Below are 17278 nucleotides of genomic sequence, written 5' to 3' on the forward strand. Positions count from 1 at the left end.
ATGGATGGAAGGGTATGTTTAAGTCCACTCTGTGTTCAGCGAATTTGCGAATCAAAATCAATCCCCTACCTAGCCAAGCCCTGCGAGGCGCGCCTCGGATAAGTTGACTTAAACTCCTTCGTAGATCATTTCTTTAGACAACGGCATAAGTGAGAAAAGCCCTGTTATTGTTAGCTTTCGCGTTCTATACCTGCAAGAAGGACGAGTGCGATTGCGAATGTGGAGTTGGGGGAAAGGAAGGGGGAGTGCTTGTTTAGTTTTTGGTAGTGGTTGGTTGGTTGGTGGTGGCTTTGATGACGGATTATGACATTTCAGATGTTGCTGTGGACACGACGACATATGTCGCATGGAACGATTGATAGCTTGAAAGCCTTGGCATCGTCTGTAGTTGTGGTGAGAGGTCAGTTCATCGCAGGGCAGCCAAACCGGGGTTATTGAATTCATCGTCATCATAAGTTCGTCGCTTTTGGGGATATCCCTTCTTCGTGTCTCAGAATTTGTATGCCGTGGAACGCGAGTCACATTCTAAAGTATGTTGAGTTATATAGTTGTTCACGGGGATCAATGCAGGTGAGTCACGCTCCAGGGTATTGCATTGTATTGTTCTATGCATGAACTTTGATTATCACCGCCCACTTACGGCATTGCATAATCTATATCCAGAAATATCAAAATGATGTCCAAAGTAAAAATGAAAACCTGATTCGAGACTAGTGCACTGTATGTCTCCAAGCTTTGAATGCATCTGCGAAGCCAAGTCCCTCTATTGAATCAATGCTGTTTTCTTTAGCCCTGAAGTTATCACTGCCAGGGTTGGTCGACCCAGGCTCATCCTCTGTTGAATTTTGCAATCCAAGATCCATTATGGGTATCATAGTCGGCCGTCCATGTGCGCATTGGAAAGGAAAAGCACACCGAGAAAGGCGGGAGACTAGATTTCTGGATTCACCAAGAGTCAGCGGGTCATTAAACATGATCGCACTCCTGCAGGCTCGAGAATTGAGAAGGTCAATTATCCCTTGAGGGCAGTCGGCGATATGGTCAACCCAGAATGATGACTTCTCATCCGCCAGCGTCTCATCCTGATCTGACGGCGGGGAAATGGCATCCTTTTGTTGTCTCAACTGTTCAGCGGACGATGTCCTCGTAATGATCCCGGGAATATTCTTGCCGGTCTCCTCACGCTTCCAGATTTCTCCTCGTAGCATATCTATAGCTAAAGTAGATTCCATTCTGCAGCGTTCCACAATACCAGTTGGAAGTGCAGTCAGGGAGACTTTACCGCCTTTCGTCTCCGGGACTTTAGAAAGCTCATAATGGCAACCCCATGAAGTAAAGAATTCAGAGTATTTTCTGAACAGCCTGAATTCGACTGCTGATGTTTCAAATTCGATTGGTGGCAGCAGCTCCGTTGTGTGCACTTCAACATGCTGGCCAATACCGCCAGTTAGGGCCGGCGGTAGAAAAATCTCTTCGAAGAGTTTTTCAATACGGCACCTTTCGTCGGCTGCATGTTGATCCACTATGGCCAAAACGCTCCCCGACACCTCCAGATCAGATGCGGTTGTCATCTTGATAAGAATAAATTTGCAGTCGACCTGGGCTATAACTTCTGCCTTCTGAAGCGCAATTTTGGAAAGCTTCCCCCTGAATGGTGTAAAGCTTTCAGCCTGTGCCGAGAAAGCTGAGCAGTGATGACTTCTGTCAAGAAAGGATCTCTCCGCTTGTCGGCTCGCAACAGGATCGACTGCAGTTATCGGCCTCTCCCATCGCGACAACACTGGATTATTCCACCTTTTCATTATATCATCTAACCAACCGCTGCCCACAGTTGGAAGTGCCGACGCTGGGCGTTTGATCATCTCTGCGTTGTTGCTTCTGTCCCGCAGAAAACTGGCAGAATGCGGTCTAGAAATAATTTCCTTAGGCCGTGTCAGCTTAGTCGTGGACTGGCCTGGAGGCACAACCTGCCCGGTTCGCGAATTTATCAAAACGCGAGTCTTTGAGACCGGGTCCACCCATACATGTGTACCATCAACTGTACTAGTCTCATGATGAAGAGGAGTACTCTCGAGTAAGGGATCGTCAGCAAACTCTGACCCCAGCAAAGTAGAGGAACCATGATTTGCAATATCTTCATTAACAGAAGATATGCGGTTTTTAGAATTAGAGAGCGCAGGAGGAGCTGACAGTTTGCCACGAGGGAGGCCGGCACAGATAGCATCAAGCGTACACTCTTTCCCGCTTTTAATCCTCGACAAGCCGCTAAAATACAAAGATGTACTTGATGAAGGTCTGTTTCTGAATTTTGGAAGTATTATTCGGTCATCCAAGGACTCTTCTGTGCTGTGGCCGAATTTGCTGCGTGTTCGATCTCTCCCGGGAGGTAATTTATGTTTTGAGGAAGTTTTTGACCGACCAGATGTTTGTTGGGCATTGTCCTCAGTATCAAAAGATACCTGAGTCTCCTCTTTCTTTTGGCGTCCAAACCTTGGCCGAAGACAATGCTGCTGTAAGAACTGGTGCAGCATAGCACTCAGCACGTCCAGCATATGTTGCAGGGAACTATCAGAAGTGAAAATGTCACTTTCTTCGCCAACACGCCCATCGTCATCTTGTGTATCAATTCGTATATAGAACATGGGCCACCGAGCCACGGTCTTGCTTGCCGACTTGAACCCTGGTAGAGTATCCCTTTGGGTGCTTCTCAGTCTTATCATATCAGAAGAGCTGTTGACTGAAGATTCCATATTACCAAAGTCAGATGAGCCGAATATCCTGTTAACTTCATTGAATAGGACGTTCGCATTGTTTCGTGGAAAGATCGGATGCTTTCCCAGTGACATGAACTGCACCTGTTTCGTTGGACTCGGTTCGAGCGAAATAGCAGCTTGGATAGATAACTCGGGAGTGCTCGCAGACACTGATGCCCAGGAGCCGCCATTCTGAGAGGTGAGGAAGCCGGCATTTCTCAGTAAGAAGGTGACCTGTCCGATATCTATCATCGGTGTGGCAGGTTCCGAAGGAAGAACCGAGGAACTCCGACCTCGGATGCTGAACTTCCTGTTTCCGACTGCATCAGAAACAGACACCTTGGTGGATCTGTCATTTGCGAGCATGAGAGCAGTGAGTATCCTTCTCAAGTTATCCCACTCCCTGTCAATCTCCTCTGGCTTCTGAAGAGCCAGTGCTCGGCTTTTCACACGCACAGGAATATTCCCAAACAGGTCGTGAACATTGACTCTGGTGCCATGGTCACTCAACTCCAGTTCCTGCTGTGGAGGAGCTGGTAGTAATCTAGCAACAAGCTTCCCTTGGTGGAAGATGATAGAATTCGTACTCTCATGTGGAACGTGACGAGACGTTATAGTCAGTAATGAGAGAGCCGCCAACGAGGCAAGGAACATGCCTTTATGGCCATATGTCAGTCTCTTTGACTCAAATTTCGAAGTGCCTTCGAAATTGTAAGTTAGTAATTAGTCAATGAAAATCGAGGTGTACCATACAGTATGTTTTTCCAAGCCCCCCATCTCGCTCAAACTCCCGAGGAGGGATACCATGGCCATCATCCTCTACCACGCATCCGCCGCGCTGATAATCGACAGTGATCTTGATTGTCCCGGCATCTGCGTCAAGCGAGTTCTTGACCAGTTCTAGAATGACACCGTTCAGAGAGGTGATGGAAATGGAGGACTTGATCTTTGCAACTACATCTTCGGGTAAGGGCTGGATAGTCGCATCACGTTGAGACATAACACTTGTTCATCTCATCCAGTATATGATACCACGGAGTTCGGTACGGAAGACGTGAGCCCTCTTCCAAGGCTACGGGCGCTCCTTTGATATATTGGATGACTGTGACCTGGCCCGAAAGGGATCTTGTCTGACTATGAGTCCGGTAGAATGAAGAGAAATACCTCTTTCTAGCCAAAGTCAATGAATGGCCAGCTCTTCATAATTGAGGGCAGAAAAAGGGAGTAGCAACCAAGGTTGATCTCCAGACGATGTCGTTGCTGGAAAGATTGACCCGGACTCGCCATCATATCACGTGATACCATCAACCTTGACCACTGAGGGTCGCTACAGCCAATAGATGGACAATGTCGGTCTGCGGCTTTGTGAGTCGCCATCAAAGAAAGCTATATGGATGTGAGACCCCTTTGACCACAAGAATCCACTAGTCTACTAGCTTCGACTTCTTTGTGTAGAATTTAGGATTACGGATTTGCTGATCTCCATATTTATTCTTAGGACATGTTTCAAGTAGTTTTCAACGAACGTCAATAGAAAGTTCTTCCTATTTGTGGCACAAGCGATTCATAATGGTCATTAACAAGACAACAGAAGACAAGTAGCAGATGTTTGCAGATCGAGTAAAGAGACGTAAGTACTAATATAGCTACAGGGTGAGATGCTCTTCAGCCAGATCACGGAGATTTTACCTCCAAACCAAAAGAGCTCCGAGATATTTCGCAGAATATTTGATCATTCATTCATACATAAGGACCAGGGGAACATTGGCCTTCCCAAGCCTTCCTAATCATACCACCGCGTTCTTTACGACACGGAAGAACCAAATCGCATCGGACCAACCGCCCTTGTCACCTGGCTTCTCAATATTCACACCATGGTTGTCTTCTTCGGAAGACAAGGCATGATGATCCTCTTCAGTATGTTGCTCTTCGCCGTCATGAGCATCCTCTCGAAAAGTCACAGACTCTTCTGCACCTGATGCCACAGGCGCGATAGTGGGCGGCCACTCCTCATCGACACCAAAAAGGGTCCATTCTACAAAGCGGTCCAGCCAACTTCCTAGGCCAAAGCCCCGCTCGCGGGTCAGTCGCTGCAGCTCAATTTCATCAATATCGTATTCCGAATCCGTCTCTGAGGCAGATGATGACAGATACTCCTCCAAATAATCTTGGCGCATTGAAGCCATCTCGGATCGAACGTGATCATCCACGAAGTCCGGCACAAAATGTTGGGCTTCAGCCGGAGAAACAGCCTGAGAATAGTTGCATCCCACCGTCGAGTCGGTCGTTGTCATAGTAAGATCGACTCTGCTCCCCTTTTTACTCCCGCCACGCGAGCGGGACGCTCGTCTCGAAGCCGGGACTGGAGTGGCTCTGCCCGATCTTGACTTTCGTCCGATAACATCGTGTCGAGATGGTAGTACTGTCTCTTGCTCTTGCTCAACCAAACTCGTCGAGCTGTCCCGCTTGACCAACCAGCTCTGACCTTTCTCCTCACGGGTGGATGCTGCAAGCGCCAGACCCGCGCGGAGTACCCATTCTGGATCCTGGTGAATTAAGCCACTGGTGTGTTTGTGTCGATATGATGTTGTTCTTCTCTTGTCACCGTCATGGGGATGGTGATGATGGAGTGGCTCACTGCTATCGAGACCCTTCAAATTGGTCTCATTGAGAGGGCCACGGTTTGCACTTCTGCTCCGATTATATTGTCGTACACGCGATCCGCTCCGCGAATGCGACAGGATGGGAGGTGTCGACGGAACTGAGGCGCTGGAGAGATATGACGTCTTTACGGCACCCTGGGGTGTATAGGTTGATCCCAGCTCCCTGCGGTCTCGGGAAAAATAATCCTCAAATTCTGGATCATCGTCGAGCGGGATGCGAGAGGTCAGGGGAGCGACAGAGATATGCTGTAAAGAGGGATAGGAACGACGCGACCGGAACGAGCCTCCTGCAGGAGTAAGTGGCTGCGGGTACGAACATTAGCAGTTATGACATTGGAGACGACGAGTCAACCTACATCCATGGCCGACTGCTTTCTGGTTTGTGATAGAGAACTCGTGAGAAGAGTGAATTCCCTGAACGACTGACTGACACGTCGGACATGATCGATTTGAATCCCCCCGCAAGGTTGGCGGTGCCGAGTCTGGACTCCTGACATGTGATGAACACCCCCGGATACGAGAGGTCCGACACCTCGTCGTGAGGAGATCTGCTCACCGCTATGATCGGATCGACTCATGAGGCCAGTTGACTGCTTTTTTTTTTTTTTTTTTTTTTTTTTTTTTACGCGGAGAGCCACAACCGGGAACAATCATATATATAATTACCCATTGAACGTCAAATGGAGGCATGAGATGAACCCCTTGCGAACAGGTGAGATCGCTAACGTGTGTGGAGCGGATCATCGCGCTCCCAGTACAGTACGATACCAAGATCTAAGGGTGAACTTGGACCAATTCCTGGAAAATCGTAGAGATCTACCATCTCCGGTTCCCACTCAGATTTCACAAACTGCAGACACTTTTCAGGATCTTTGGAGTAACTGCAGAAAAATTTGAGCAGCCAAATACATGGAGTGAGTGGTATCGTATGGAACAAAAAGGTGAACAAAAAGGTTACAAGTCCACATACGCAACCAAACGACTGTAGTATAAATTACTCTTTGCATGCTATTCAATTTGAAGCTTGATAGTCATTGTATTTTCTCCCTTTTTGGATTTTCATATATGACGATCATGGGTACATAGCTGGTAGAGTGTGGACATACTTTACTGAGGTTCATTGTAAGCTCCCGGCAAACTGCACCAGCTGCCGACTCCGATTCAGGACAGCAATATGCATGCCCGTAGCGTGGGATAATCATATCTGACAACAAAAGAATTTACGGAAAATACATAGCCCCATATCGATCGATGGATAAGATACGAGAGACCACTAGGCTACACTAGTAAGTATGCGGAACCTTGGAAAGTCTAAATTTCCGAGAACACGAGGGATGGGGCAAATATAGATCTACTGGAGTACAAAATGAGGACTAAGTGTTAGTTATACGGAGATAATAATACTATTGCAATTAACTTATCACCGCTCTTCATTATTGCATCAATTGATCCGTACCATCCACAGAAAAGGGTTATAGTGGATCGAACTGTGACGCTATCGCAAGCGGTTTTATCGAATTGCAGAGAAGCATGTGGTAAGTTACACCCCAACCATGATTGGTAAGAAGTTAACTGGCTTACTTAGCTAGCAAGCATCCCAAGCTTGATCTTACAAATCTACAACAACAGCATTGCGTGAACTCAAAAACTGCTGCCGCCGCCGCTGCTGCTGCTAATACATCTTTCGTGGACCTTAAAAAACTAACTATCTACCTAAAGTGCTTGATCTACCCTTTCTGATATACGTAGAGCGCTTGAAGAGGCAAATACAACTCCACGATGCTTGAAGTTATCATCCGCCCCGGTCCCAAGACGGAGGTTATCGGCTCCGATATCCCTGTCCCAAATGATGACCAGGTCGTCATCAAGGTCGTGGTGTCTGGCAGCAATCCTAAAGACTGGAAGGTACCGGAGTGGAGAGGTATGACCATCAACCAAGGTGATGATATTGCTGGTATCGTGCACCAGGTTGGGAAAAATGTAACGGAGTTCAAGGTAAGTCGTTGTGCATTATGAACTCGGTATTTATAGAGTCTGCGGGTGTCTCAGGTACTAACGTTATAACATTCATCTATAGCCTGGAGACCGTGTTGCTGCTTTCCATGAAATGATGGCTCCCGGTGGTAGCTATGCGGAATATGCGGTCGCATGGGCGGACACAACGTTCCATATCCCGGCCAAGATTTCCTTTGAGGGTAAGCATCGATATTTTGACCCATAACTACTGTCTTGGAACTCATACTGATTCTGTTCTTAGAGGCTGCTACTATCCCGTATGTCGTTATGTCCCTAGATAATCCCCACTTCACCTCGCCTTCAAGCTCCTAACAGCTATCAATGCAGTCTGGCAGGTATGACTGCCGCACTTGGTCTCTTCGCTCGTCTGCAACTTCCCGACCCATGGACCCCCGCGCGCTCTCCCACCCCGTTGATTGTCTATGGTGGATCGACCGCCGTGGGCTCGTTCGCTCTGAAACTTGCCGTGAAGGCCAACATCCACCCACTGATTGTGGTGGCTGGCTCCGGCGCTTCGCACGTTGAGACCCTCATCGACCGCTCGAAGGGTGACACCATCGTCGACTACCGCAATGGTGATGACGCCGTCCTTGAGGGAATCAAAAATGCTCTGCGTGCTGGCGGCCATGAATCAGTCAAGTACGCACTCGACGCCGTGTCTGAAAAGGGTAGTATCCAGAATATTGCGAAGGTCATTGACCCGCATGGAAACGCCACCTTCGTCCTACCATACCAGGATGCGGAGAAGGAATTCCCAGAGACGGTAAGACTCTCCATGACAATGGTAGGTAGCGTGCATGGCCAGGGGACCGGGGAGGGAGATAAGGATTTTGGTTATGTGTATTTCCGTTATTTTGGAAAGGGCCTCGCGGAAGGCTGGTTTACGGGCCATCCGTATGAAGTACGCAAGGGTGGCCTGGAGGGTGTTGAGGCAGCTTTGCAGGATCTGAAGGCTGGCAAGGCGAGTGCTGTCAAGTATGTGTTCAGGATTAGGGACACGCCCGGCCTCGAGGCAGCCAAATAACTAGAACTGTTAGGTTGAGGTCTCACTACCGAATCGTGGGACTATGTTCCATTTTGCAATATGTGTGTACATGCTGGTAATGTCATTTCGTTTTGCCTCATGCTTCCTAGTTCAAAACCAGAAACTATACTGTATTTTATAGTACCTGATTTTATTGCTCCCCTCCTGCCCGTAGGTGGGTTGCTAAATCAAGAACTCCCCTCCGGCATAAATGCAAACATCTTGATCTCAATACTCTCTCGAGCTTTGGAATTTGCATACTCCGGGTCGATGAAAGCACAATGCGCCAGAGTCACACCTCCATTTCCCGTCTCCTTACTGTCAAACTGCTTAAACACCAACGGTTCCGACGGCTCCTGATGCGAAAGGTAGAACCACTTGTGTTTATCATTATAGACGACACTACCAAACTCATTCCTGCCGTGAGGAAATATCAGTCGATTAACCATCCAATCCGTCTCTGGATCCACTGAGGTCCAGTCACAGACCGTCAAAGGATCGCGGGTGATGGTCTTCAGGGGCCGCCACACATTAATGATGCAGAACCGGCCTTTCGTGAGCTGTTCTCTTTCTGCTGGGTCTTTTACATTCACTTCGAGGTGATGCAGAGCCCCGGGAACTGTGAAGTCAGAATGCACAATGTAAGCTGGGGCGCGGCTATCCCCCCGCTTGGCAGTATCAGTTGCCTTGCAGCGAATGCGATGGGCAAATACGATAGTCTTTGTAGCACCAGTCCTGTCCAATGATTAGTCCAATATCTTCATAGGATGGCGAGACGAGACACTCACAATTTCTGGACCAATGTTTCGGTTTCTGGAATCAGGAGAGCAGCGACTAAGTCCTCATTCGAACAGTCCTTCAGTCCAGGAACTTCGTGATGGATATACTGAAACCCATTGCGGTCGAGGGTGAAGTCGTTCTCCTGGCCGCGAATATCATGGATTGTGACTGGGTGGGTGGTCCTCAAACTCTCGAGAGCATTGAACCTCTCTTCCCCGCCAGGAGTGGTGAAGTCTGTGCTAATGACCTTGCCAGGGGCAGGTTTCCAGTACACAAGCTCTGTTGTGACGTCCCTTCTGCAAGTTGTGGCAGCCATAGCCGTTCTCTTTTTCTTGTTTTCCAATGGTCCGAGTTAACAAGACACTTCAGGTACCTATTTTGTGATTCAGGAGAGGTACATACATAGGGCAAGACGTAGTATCGAAAGTGAATTGACATATTCCTCGTTGTAAAAGCTAGGCTAAAGCAGTGTTTGCTGTAGACAAGGAGGGGGTCCTTAGTTAATTCGTCCTTGAAGCCAATTAGAAACCTGATTATTAGTAGCATGCAAGTAGTTTGCCGTATTCGTATTCGCATTCGGAAAGAATACTGGATTCAGGAACACTTGAAGCTTTCGCATATACTACCTGACAAGTCTATCTGGACAGGATTTCTAGAAAACAAAATTACGCATAAACTTTTCCTTTCGTTTTGTTATTAGGTAGTGGTTTCAGCCGTGACTTCTCATCATCTATTCGATCTTTCCCTTATTAACCACGAAGCCCTCCAGGGCAGAGATGGCCGCCCACAATCGGTTCTCTGCCTCTGGGAAAACAAGAGAGCGTCTGCTGTAGAAGACTTCGTCGCTGACTTCTTCTGGGTGGCGTGGCAGACAGTGCATGAACTTCCAGCCCTCCTTGGCTCCTCCCCGTTTGGCAAGTTCTGAAGTGATCTGGAAACCCTCAAATGCCTTCATTCTCTTGACCTTTTCTTCCTCCTGTCCCATGGACACCCAGGTGTCTGTCACGAGAATATCCGCACCCTTCACTGCCTCCTCGGGAACATTCGTCTGAATGAGCTTTCCGGGAGAGCTGACTCCTGCACCGGCCTGCTTGATGATTTCAAGCATGGAAGCAGGAATTTCATACCCCTTTGGTGTCGCCACTGCGAGATCGACACCCATCTTGGCCGCTCCAATTGCCATATCGAAGAGCACATTGTTCGCATCACCAACCCAGGCAATCTTCAGGCCCTCCAGGCCCAGGCTGGAGAGACCGGCCTTGCCTGTCGTAGGAAACGTCTCGTGAATGGTCAAGAAGTCCGCGATAATCTGGAGCGGATGGAACGAATCGCAAAGGGCGTTGATAACCGGGACCGTAGAGTGCTTCGCGAGATCGGCCACATCAGAGTGCTTTGCAACACGGGCGACAATGCACGACACCATCGACGACACCACTACTGAGGTATCGTACGATGACTCATTGACCCCAAGCTGAATATCGTCCTTCCCCAAGAACATGGGGTGGCCACCCATTTGAACCACCGCTCCTTCTGTAGAAACCCTGGTCCTGGTACTTCGCTTGTTGAAGATCATGGCGACCGTCTTGCCTGACAGAGAACCCAGGAGATTCCTCGGAATTGATCCCGACTTGATGGCTTTTTTGTGGGCAGAGGCATTGCGGACAAGTGTAGCGAATTCGGCCGGTGTGAGGTCGGCAATTGAGAGCAGATGCCTAGGAGCGAAAGGAGAGGTGGGAGGTGTCGAGGGGGAGGAATATTGTCGCAATTGACGAGCTCGGACAGCTCGAGAAAGCTGGTTGTTGCTGGTCAATCGATTTACATTGTGCAGACCATTGCGTGCTGCGACGTGCAGACTGCAAGCCATTGTGGATGCGCAAGAATTGTAACGCTTTTTTTTCCTGCGTGGAATGGTTGAAAGCACTCAAGAGTGAGTCTGAGAAAACCGAAAGATAGCAAAGTCGGGATGCGAGCCGATGACACAAGTTCATATTCAATTGATACGGTAAATAATAATAATTACAGTACCAACACAATACGAACCGGTTACCGCTTGTTGGCCCGAGCGGCCGCTAAACCGTGGGGACGTCATCTCCAGGTCCAGTAACCTTACGGGGCCCGTACAAAAGAGGCTTGGCGAGGTCGGCCGTCGTAGATAAGTACTAGAAGGCTTAGATTACATCTGCCTCAGGTACTGGTACAACGTCCCTCTCCGTTGTCACCGTCTGTCATCGACTCTTCCATCATCCAAAGTTTCTTGGAATAATAATGTGAAGCATCTCCCGCCTTTTGAAACAGGTCCAGATCCTCGTTCTGAGTCGGACCCCGCTAATCCACCTTCAACCATTATGACTGACGACGACGCAAACGCGCCCCTGCTGGACAGGGCGTCACGATCACCCTCACCTCAGCGTTCTATGAGGTCTAGTCGATCTGGGCATCAACAACAACCGAGTCCTTTCATTCCATCCACAGAATCGACACCCCTCCTGCTACATCACGACGATGGAGCATCCCGATACGGTTCAGCACTTGAAGCAAGGTCCTCACCGCCAGCCTCGAGAGACTCTTCGCTTTGTCGAACGACCGACGAATCCAAAGCTCACCGGCGGTTGCCAACATATCTAGCTATAGCTGTCTTAAGTGCGACCATCATCGCCATCCTCGTTCTTGTATTTGTCACGCCGGCTGCCGTCAAGGAATATGCCGAACAAGCAGTTGTCTTCAAACCTACCAATCTGTCCATCCATTCATCTACTGCAGACGGCGTGAGGGCTAGAGTGCAGGGAGATTTCGTTCTGGATGCATCTCGTGTGCGGAAGAAGTCTGTTCGAGACCTTGGTCGGTTTGGCACATGGGTCGCAAGGGAAGTCAAAGCGGATGAATCCGAGGTGCAAGTCTACCTGCCCGAGTACGGTAACGTGCTTATTGGAACCGCATATGTACCCTCCATCAAGGCCAATGTCAGAAATGGTCATGTCAATCACATCGACTTTCTCACCGATTTGGTGGCTGGTGATATTGCCGGCATTCGACCGATTGCCAACGACTGGTTGGCGGGAAGGCTAGGTCAACTACGCTTCAAAGCGACCGCAGCTGTTACCCTAAGTTCGGGTCTGCTCAGTCTAGGCACTCAGGTTCTGTCTGATGTCGTTACATTTTCAGGTAGGTCGTCCAGTTCCAGTCAACGGTTACCCCTGCGTATAGGACTAATCTCCCAAACAGGCCGCGACCTGCCCCAGTTTCCGGAATTCAATATCACGAAGCTTAATGTCCATGAGGCAAAGATGCCTGGAAACAAACAAGCAATGGCTGTTGATGTCTCAGCCACTGTGCTGAATAGTTATCCGTTCAAGCTCACCGTCCCGCCTCTTGGTTTCGATATCTTGGTGCCGAATTGCTCGCCAGGAGACCCATATATCTTAGTGGCCGATGCCATCACAGAGACAGTCCATATTCAACCAAAACAACCTACCGCTCTTGACGTCAGTGGACTGATCCATAATCTACCCGTCGAATTGACCAAAGTGTGCCCAGGACAGAAGAGCTCTCCGCTGGATTTGCTCGTGGCAAATTATATCCAGGGCTTGGAGACAACCATCTTTGTTCGCGGAGCGGATTCTCCGTCAGACGAGACTCCCACTTGGATAGTGGACCTAATGAAAAGTGTTATAGTACCTTTGCCATTCGCGGGGCATGCATTTGACAACCTGATCAAGAACTTTTCAATGACGAATGTGCATTTTAGCCTTCCAGATCCCCTAGCTGAGCCAGGGAGTCCTGAAGCTCAGCCGAAGATATCGGCCTTCGTCAATGTCCTAATCAATTTGCCCGAGCAAATGAATTTTGCTGTGGATATACCCCGTGTGCGTGCTAATGCGGATGTCTTCTATCATGGAAACAAGCTTGGATTTCTAGATCTGAAGAAGTGGCAGCCTGCGAACGCTACCCGTCTTGAAGGTTCCGACGGGCCCCCTAGCCTGCTGGTAGTATTCGATATCAAAGATGCACCGCTCCACGTTACAGATGAGGATGTATTCACCGAAGCTATACAGGCTTTGATCTTTGGAGGACAGCCTATTTCCCTCAAGGTGGCTGCAGATGTTGATGCGGAGGTGAAGACGGCATTGGGGCAGTTTCTGATACGCAAGATACCTGCTGAAGGCAAGATCAATGTGAAGCGTAAGTCGAGGCCGACTGACTTGAAGACCCTCACGACTGAACATCCTTTAGCTCCCTACGGTCAGTCTTTATCTGACATAAACCCCCGCGTCGAATCCCTGAAACTTCTACACACGACGGAAACGTCTGTTCTAGTTCAGGCAATGGTCAACTTCACGAACCCGACAAAGTATGCGGCGATGATCCCCCTGGCTGACCTGCTCCTGTCATACAATGGAATAGGAGTCGCACATTTGATTATGCGAAACGTCTCTGTTGTTCCTGGATCAAATTCTGGTGTTCCTCTAGAACTCCTCTGGAATCCATTCGATTCAAATGGCACTGATGGGATAGCAGCTGGTAGAGACATGCTGTCACAATACGTTTCAGGTCGGTATCTTTGGGATATATTTTTCTTGGGTTAAGTGACTAAATTATCTTAGGAATGAACACTACTGTGACGCTCCAGAGCCACGAGGGTACTATACCTGCGCTACCGCAGCTTGGCCGAGCGTTTTCCGAATTGCGACTAGATCTTCAAGTTCCCAGGCTTCGGTTACCGGGTGCACCACGCGATGACGATGACGATCCTGATGCTGATGATGGACCCCATTTCATCAAGGATGCAACGGTACTGTCTTCTTTCCTCGCTACTTCAGCCTTCTAGCGATTCTAACCAGTGTATACCGGTGGGGTGTCCCTCTTGTCACCACATTTGACCATTCCAGTCTAAATCACGACAGCAAGCTAACATCTATGCTTGATAGTTTCATCTGTGGACTTCAACCGCTGTTTTTACGCTGCTCTCACCGTTCGCTGAGACCACTGTATTTGTGACTTCGGTCGATGCGGTAGCTTTCTACAACCATACAGAAGCCCTTGCGAAGATTCTTTATCAACTTCCTTTTGCAGTTCCGCCCGGCGAGTCAGAGACTCCAAGGCTCCCTGTCGATTTAAACGTGAATGATGCTGGTCTTGATGTTTTGAAAAGAGCTCTGGGTGGTACACTACGGATGGATGCTCTTGCGAAGATAGGCGTTAGGATGGGGGAATACCAGACAGTTATATTATACAAGGGTAAAGGTATTGGAGCGAAAGTCAGGATATAGCGCTGGTTCGTTATGATTTGCGGAATATCCCCGCCATTGTTCTTCAGGGAGGGGTTATTGGAGTATAGGGATAGGACCATTATCTAGCTCAGTTGGTTTTCTCTTCGCGGATATTTCATCCGCGACATGGCAAATATTAGGTTGCGTCGATTGATTGCTTATGAAGTACCAATTCACAGACTCTAGGTTATTGTGCCAGATCCTCGGAGCGGTTTCAGCTTCAATTTCTTTCATGATCTATAAGACATTCTCCTCCCCATTTTGCCTAACGAGATTCCCAGTGTCACTTCAGTAACTAGTATGATGCTGAGGTGGCTCGTCTTGTCTTTTAATTCGACAACACCGTCGATCAACGAAGCAGCTATACAACGCACCATCGACTCGTACCTATCATCGCTCACCCCGTGGTCTCGGATGGCTGGAAAGAACGGTCTTGGAACAAACTCCTCGTTCTATCACCTTTGACCAGAAATTGCACCTCATTACTAACCATCACCGAACATCCAATCCCCTTGACCCGGAACTTCTGCGGAAACTAATTACCTCTCTGTAGGTATCGGACGGGACGCGCCTATCTCCGCTTGCCGAGGCTGCGCAGTCCCCAGGATCTTTCGTTTTCAATCTTCCCTGCCTGCTAGCGTCTACTCATAGATATGGTAGGTAGGGGAGTGTTACTCTTGTCCTACGTACGTGCACGTTTCTGTGTTCTCTTTGACGTCTTTGACGGGGGCTGTCTCCATAATGTGAGGATGCCGCGTACTGATAATATAATAGTGGATACATTTTCGATTCGGTGTCTAGATATTGCTGTGTTATATGCCGTGTCAGTATTCATCTAGGTCCAAATTGCGATACTTCGTCGCCGCATCGCCCTAGCAGTACTCCTTGAATCTACTTACATCGTCCTCGGACCTATATATCTATGAACTTCACCGATGCAAACTAACAGAACGAGGTACACTTGTTACAGCGGGAGGCAAGTTGAGGTTTCGATAGCTGGCGGTGATACAGTGTGATGAGTCCCGCGTATAACTGTTTGCCTTATGGCAACTCCTCATAAAAAGGTCAAGTTTACCGAATTAATGTTGCACAGTCATTTGATCAATGCATTAGAGCTACTGCCCATGGCAAGAAAGCCTGGGATCATATGAAGACCAACTTGGTCATCTTCATATCCGAGAGCCAACCGGGTCTGCAGGGAGCGCTTATTGTTTGCCATATCACCTGTTCTCCTATAAGGAAATAGCCGCTGGACACCCATGCATGACATGGCAAATGCCTTGTCCAATTGCCGCTCAAGTTCCACAGCATTTCAAATATACCGGGGGAATGTTGGTGTTCCGCAAGGCAAGCGCGATATGGTACACTTGCGGGAATGATATCAAATCTCTATATATTTGCTGCTATGATCCATGTCATGAACTGTTCTTACTGATAAAGATTTTACTCCTTTGTGGATTTACTGCTTCGTCATTCCGATAACTTTGTAACTGTTCCCCATTGATTCAACGGCTTCTTGTGAGAAACTTAACAAGTATTCTGTGTCTGAAGACCTGAGTACATTCACAGCTACAGTCCAGGCCGACCTCATAAATGGGCTTGCACTGCGCCTTGTTCCATTCAATAGTGGACTTGTACCCCGACAGAGTTAAGTCCATGATTTAAGCCACAACTGTGGTAAGACCTTGTCTTCGCATTTTAAGGTACGTCCTAATGTCTTTGAAATATATCCTTAAGTTACTATTGAAGCGTCGTTTTACCCGGATACTTAGTTAGGCTGACTATTGATCCCAGTTTCCAGTCAGACTCGTGATTACAGCTTCATTTTCGATTTGATATTTTTCGTGATCTAAACCAAATACCACCAAGCAATCAGCTGCCTTATCAGGAATCTACAAGAGGCGGGCTTGAAAGCAAACATGTGTCACAAAATTATTCACTACGTATGTGGCGCTGTTGAGAAGGTCTTTTCGGAGACATGCAGCTGTTCGCGCAAGGCTGAGGAGAATTACAGTCAGCGCCACTGCGGCATCTGCGAGATTTGTACCAATGGCTAGATTATTATTGTCCAATTAGGTGAAGAATACATGCGTCTACAAGTGGAGTTGCCCTGAGGTCAAGACATTTCGTGAAACATATCTCTGACCGAAGTTGCGAAGCGCGCACTGCGCAGGGAGCAAGTCGAGGTACATGGATCCTTTGTAAGGAAACAGCACATTCCTATTAAGCCTGTGTCCCAGTTCTCACAGTGAAACTCTTATGGACTTGGTAACTCATATGTATTGTTTTTTTCTCATTGCAGCTGACGCCGTGGCCTCATTCTATTAAACCGTCTCTCTTCGGCGAGATGAACTTGTATGATTCAAGGAAACTAAATCATAATTTTAACGCGGTCTATTCGCTCTTTTATCAGCTGTTATGGTCGAACTCGGCGAATAATAAATACAACTACAAACTTACCATGTTATGGCTCCCATGAATTCGATGTAGACACCGGGAACATGCAAAGATTCTACATACCAAAGCAATTTTCTCGTAAGAAAGTATCTATATGTCCCTTTCAGCTGGGGTTTGTAAAACCGAGCCGTTTGAGAAAGGCTACTATTCCCTTTGACTCTTGAGATGGAGGCAGAAACTGAGACAGTGGGCGCGACCAACACTGGCCAGCAAGTCTGCACATTGATCAAAAGACCAAGAGAGTGACCGATTAGCCGGGGCGGAAGTCGATTTCACATCATAAAATTCTTACCAAGACCCTATGATTCTGTCCAGCTA

General features: G+C 48.2%; 6 protein-coding genes across 6 annotated transcripts; 2 read left to right on the forward strand and 4 right to left on the reverse strand.

The window, feature by feature from the left end:
* Window positions 1–508: 508 nt before the first annotated feature.
* C8Q69DRAFT_455297 (DNA mismatch repair protein) lies at window positions 509–3992 on the reverse strand. Its single transcript, XM_028629764.1, has 2 exons — window positions 3507–3992; window positions 509–3454 (listed from the first exon to the last, which is right to left on the reverse strand). Exons 1-2 carry the CDS (start codon window positions 3751–3753, stop codon window positions 711–713), a joined length of 2991 nt encoding a protein of 996 aa, XP_028487042.1. The 5' UTR covers window positions 3754–3992; the 3' UTR covers window positions 509–710.
* Window positions 3993–4271: 279 nt separating this feature from the next.
* C8Q69DRAFT_455299 (hypothetical protein) lies at window positions 4272–6040 on the reverse strand. The gene is made up of 2 exons (XM_028629765.1): window positions 5773–6040; window positions 4272–5719 (listed from the first exon to the last, which is right to left on the reverse strand). The coding sequence occupies exons 1-2, from the start codon at window positions 5992–5994 to the stop codon at window positions 4541–4543; spliced, it is 1401 nt and encodes a 466-aa protein (XP_028487043.1). The 5' UTR covers window positions 5995–6040; the 3' UTR covers window positions 4272–4540.
* A 697-nt stretch (window positions 6041–6737) lies between these two features.
* C8Q69DRAFT_134894 (chaperonin 10-like protein) lies at window positions 6738–8550 on the forward strand. Its single transcript, XM_028625350.1, has 5 exons — window positions 6738–6951; window positions 7006–7411; window positions 7494–7611; window positions 7674–7689; window positions 7760–8550. The coding sequence occupies exons 2-5, from the start codon at window positions 7196–7198 to the stop codon at window positions 8454–8456; spliced, it is 1047 nt and encodes a 348-aa protein (XP_028487044.1). The 5' UTR covers window positions 6738–6951; window positions 7006–7195; the 3' UTR covers window positions 8457–8550.
* C8Q69DRAFT_134982 (hypothetical protein) lies at window positions 8551–9666 on the reverse strand. The gene is made up of 2 exons (XM_028625352.1): window positions 9245–9666; window positions 8551–9191 (listed from the first exon to the last, which is right to left on the reverse strand). Exons 1-2 carry the CDS (start codon window positions 9550–9552, stop codon window positions 8645–8647), a joined length of 855 nt encoding a protein of 284 aa, XP_028487045.1. The 5' UTR covers window positions 9553–9666; the 3' UTR covers window positions 8551–8644.
* Window positions 9667–9727: 61 nt separating this feature from the next.
* On the reverse strand, window positions 9728–11202 carry C8Q69DRAFT_455313 (ornithine carbamoyltransferase; the record flags this gene model as incomplete). Its single annotated transcript, XM_028629766.1, has 1 exon — window positions 9728–11202. A coding segment is annotated over one exon (903 nt), but the record flags the coding sequence as incomplete, so codon positions are not given.
* A 379-nt stretch (window positions 11203–11581) lies between these two features.
* On the forward strand, window positions 11582–14503 carry C8Q69DRAFT_504069 (hypothetical protein; the record flags this gene model as incomplete). The annotated part of the gene is made up of 5 exons (XM_028632559.1): window positions 11582–12398; window positions 12459–13415; window positions 13467–13784; window positions 13838–14025; window positions 14162–14503. 5 exons carry the CDS (start codon window positions 11582–11584, stop codon window positions 14501–14503), a joined length of 2622 nt encoding a protein of 873 aa, XP_028487047.1.
* Between the last annotated feature and the right edge of the window lie 2775 nt (window positions 14504–17278).

The sequence above is a fragment of the Paecilomyces variotii genome (assembly GCF_004022145.1).
Source record: "Paecilomyces variotii strain CBS 101075 chromosome Unknown C8Q69scaffold_2, whole genome shotgun sequence".
Classification (NCBI taxonomy): Eukaryota; Fungi; Ascomycota; class Eurotiomycetes; order Eurotiales; family Thermoascaceae; genus Paecilomyces; species Paecilomyces variotii.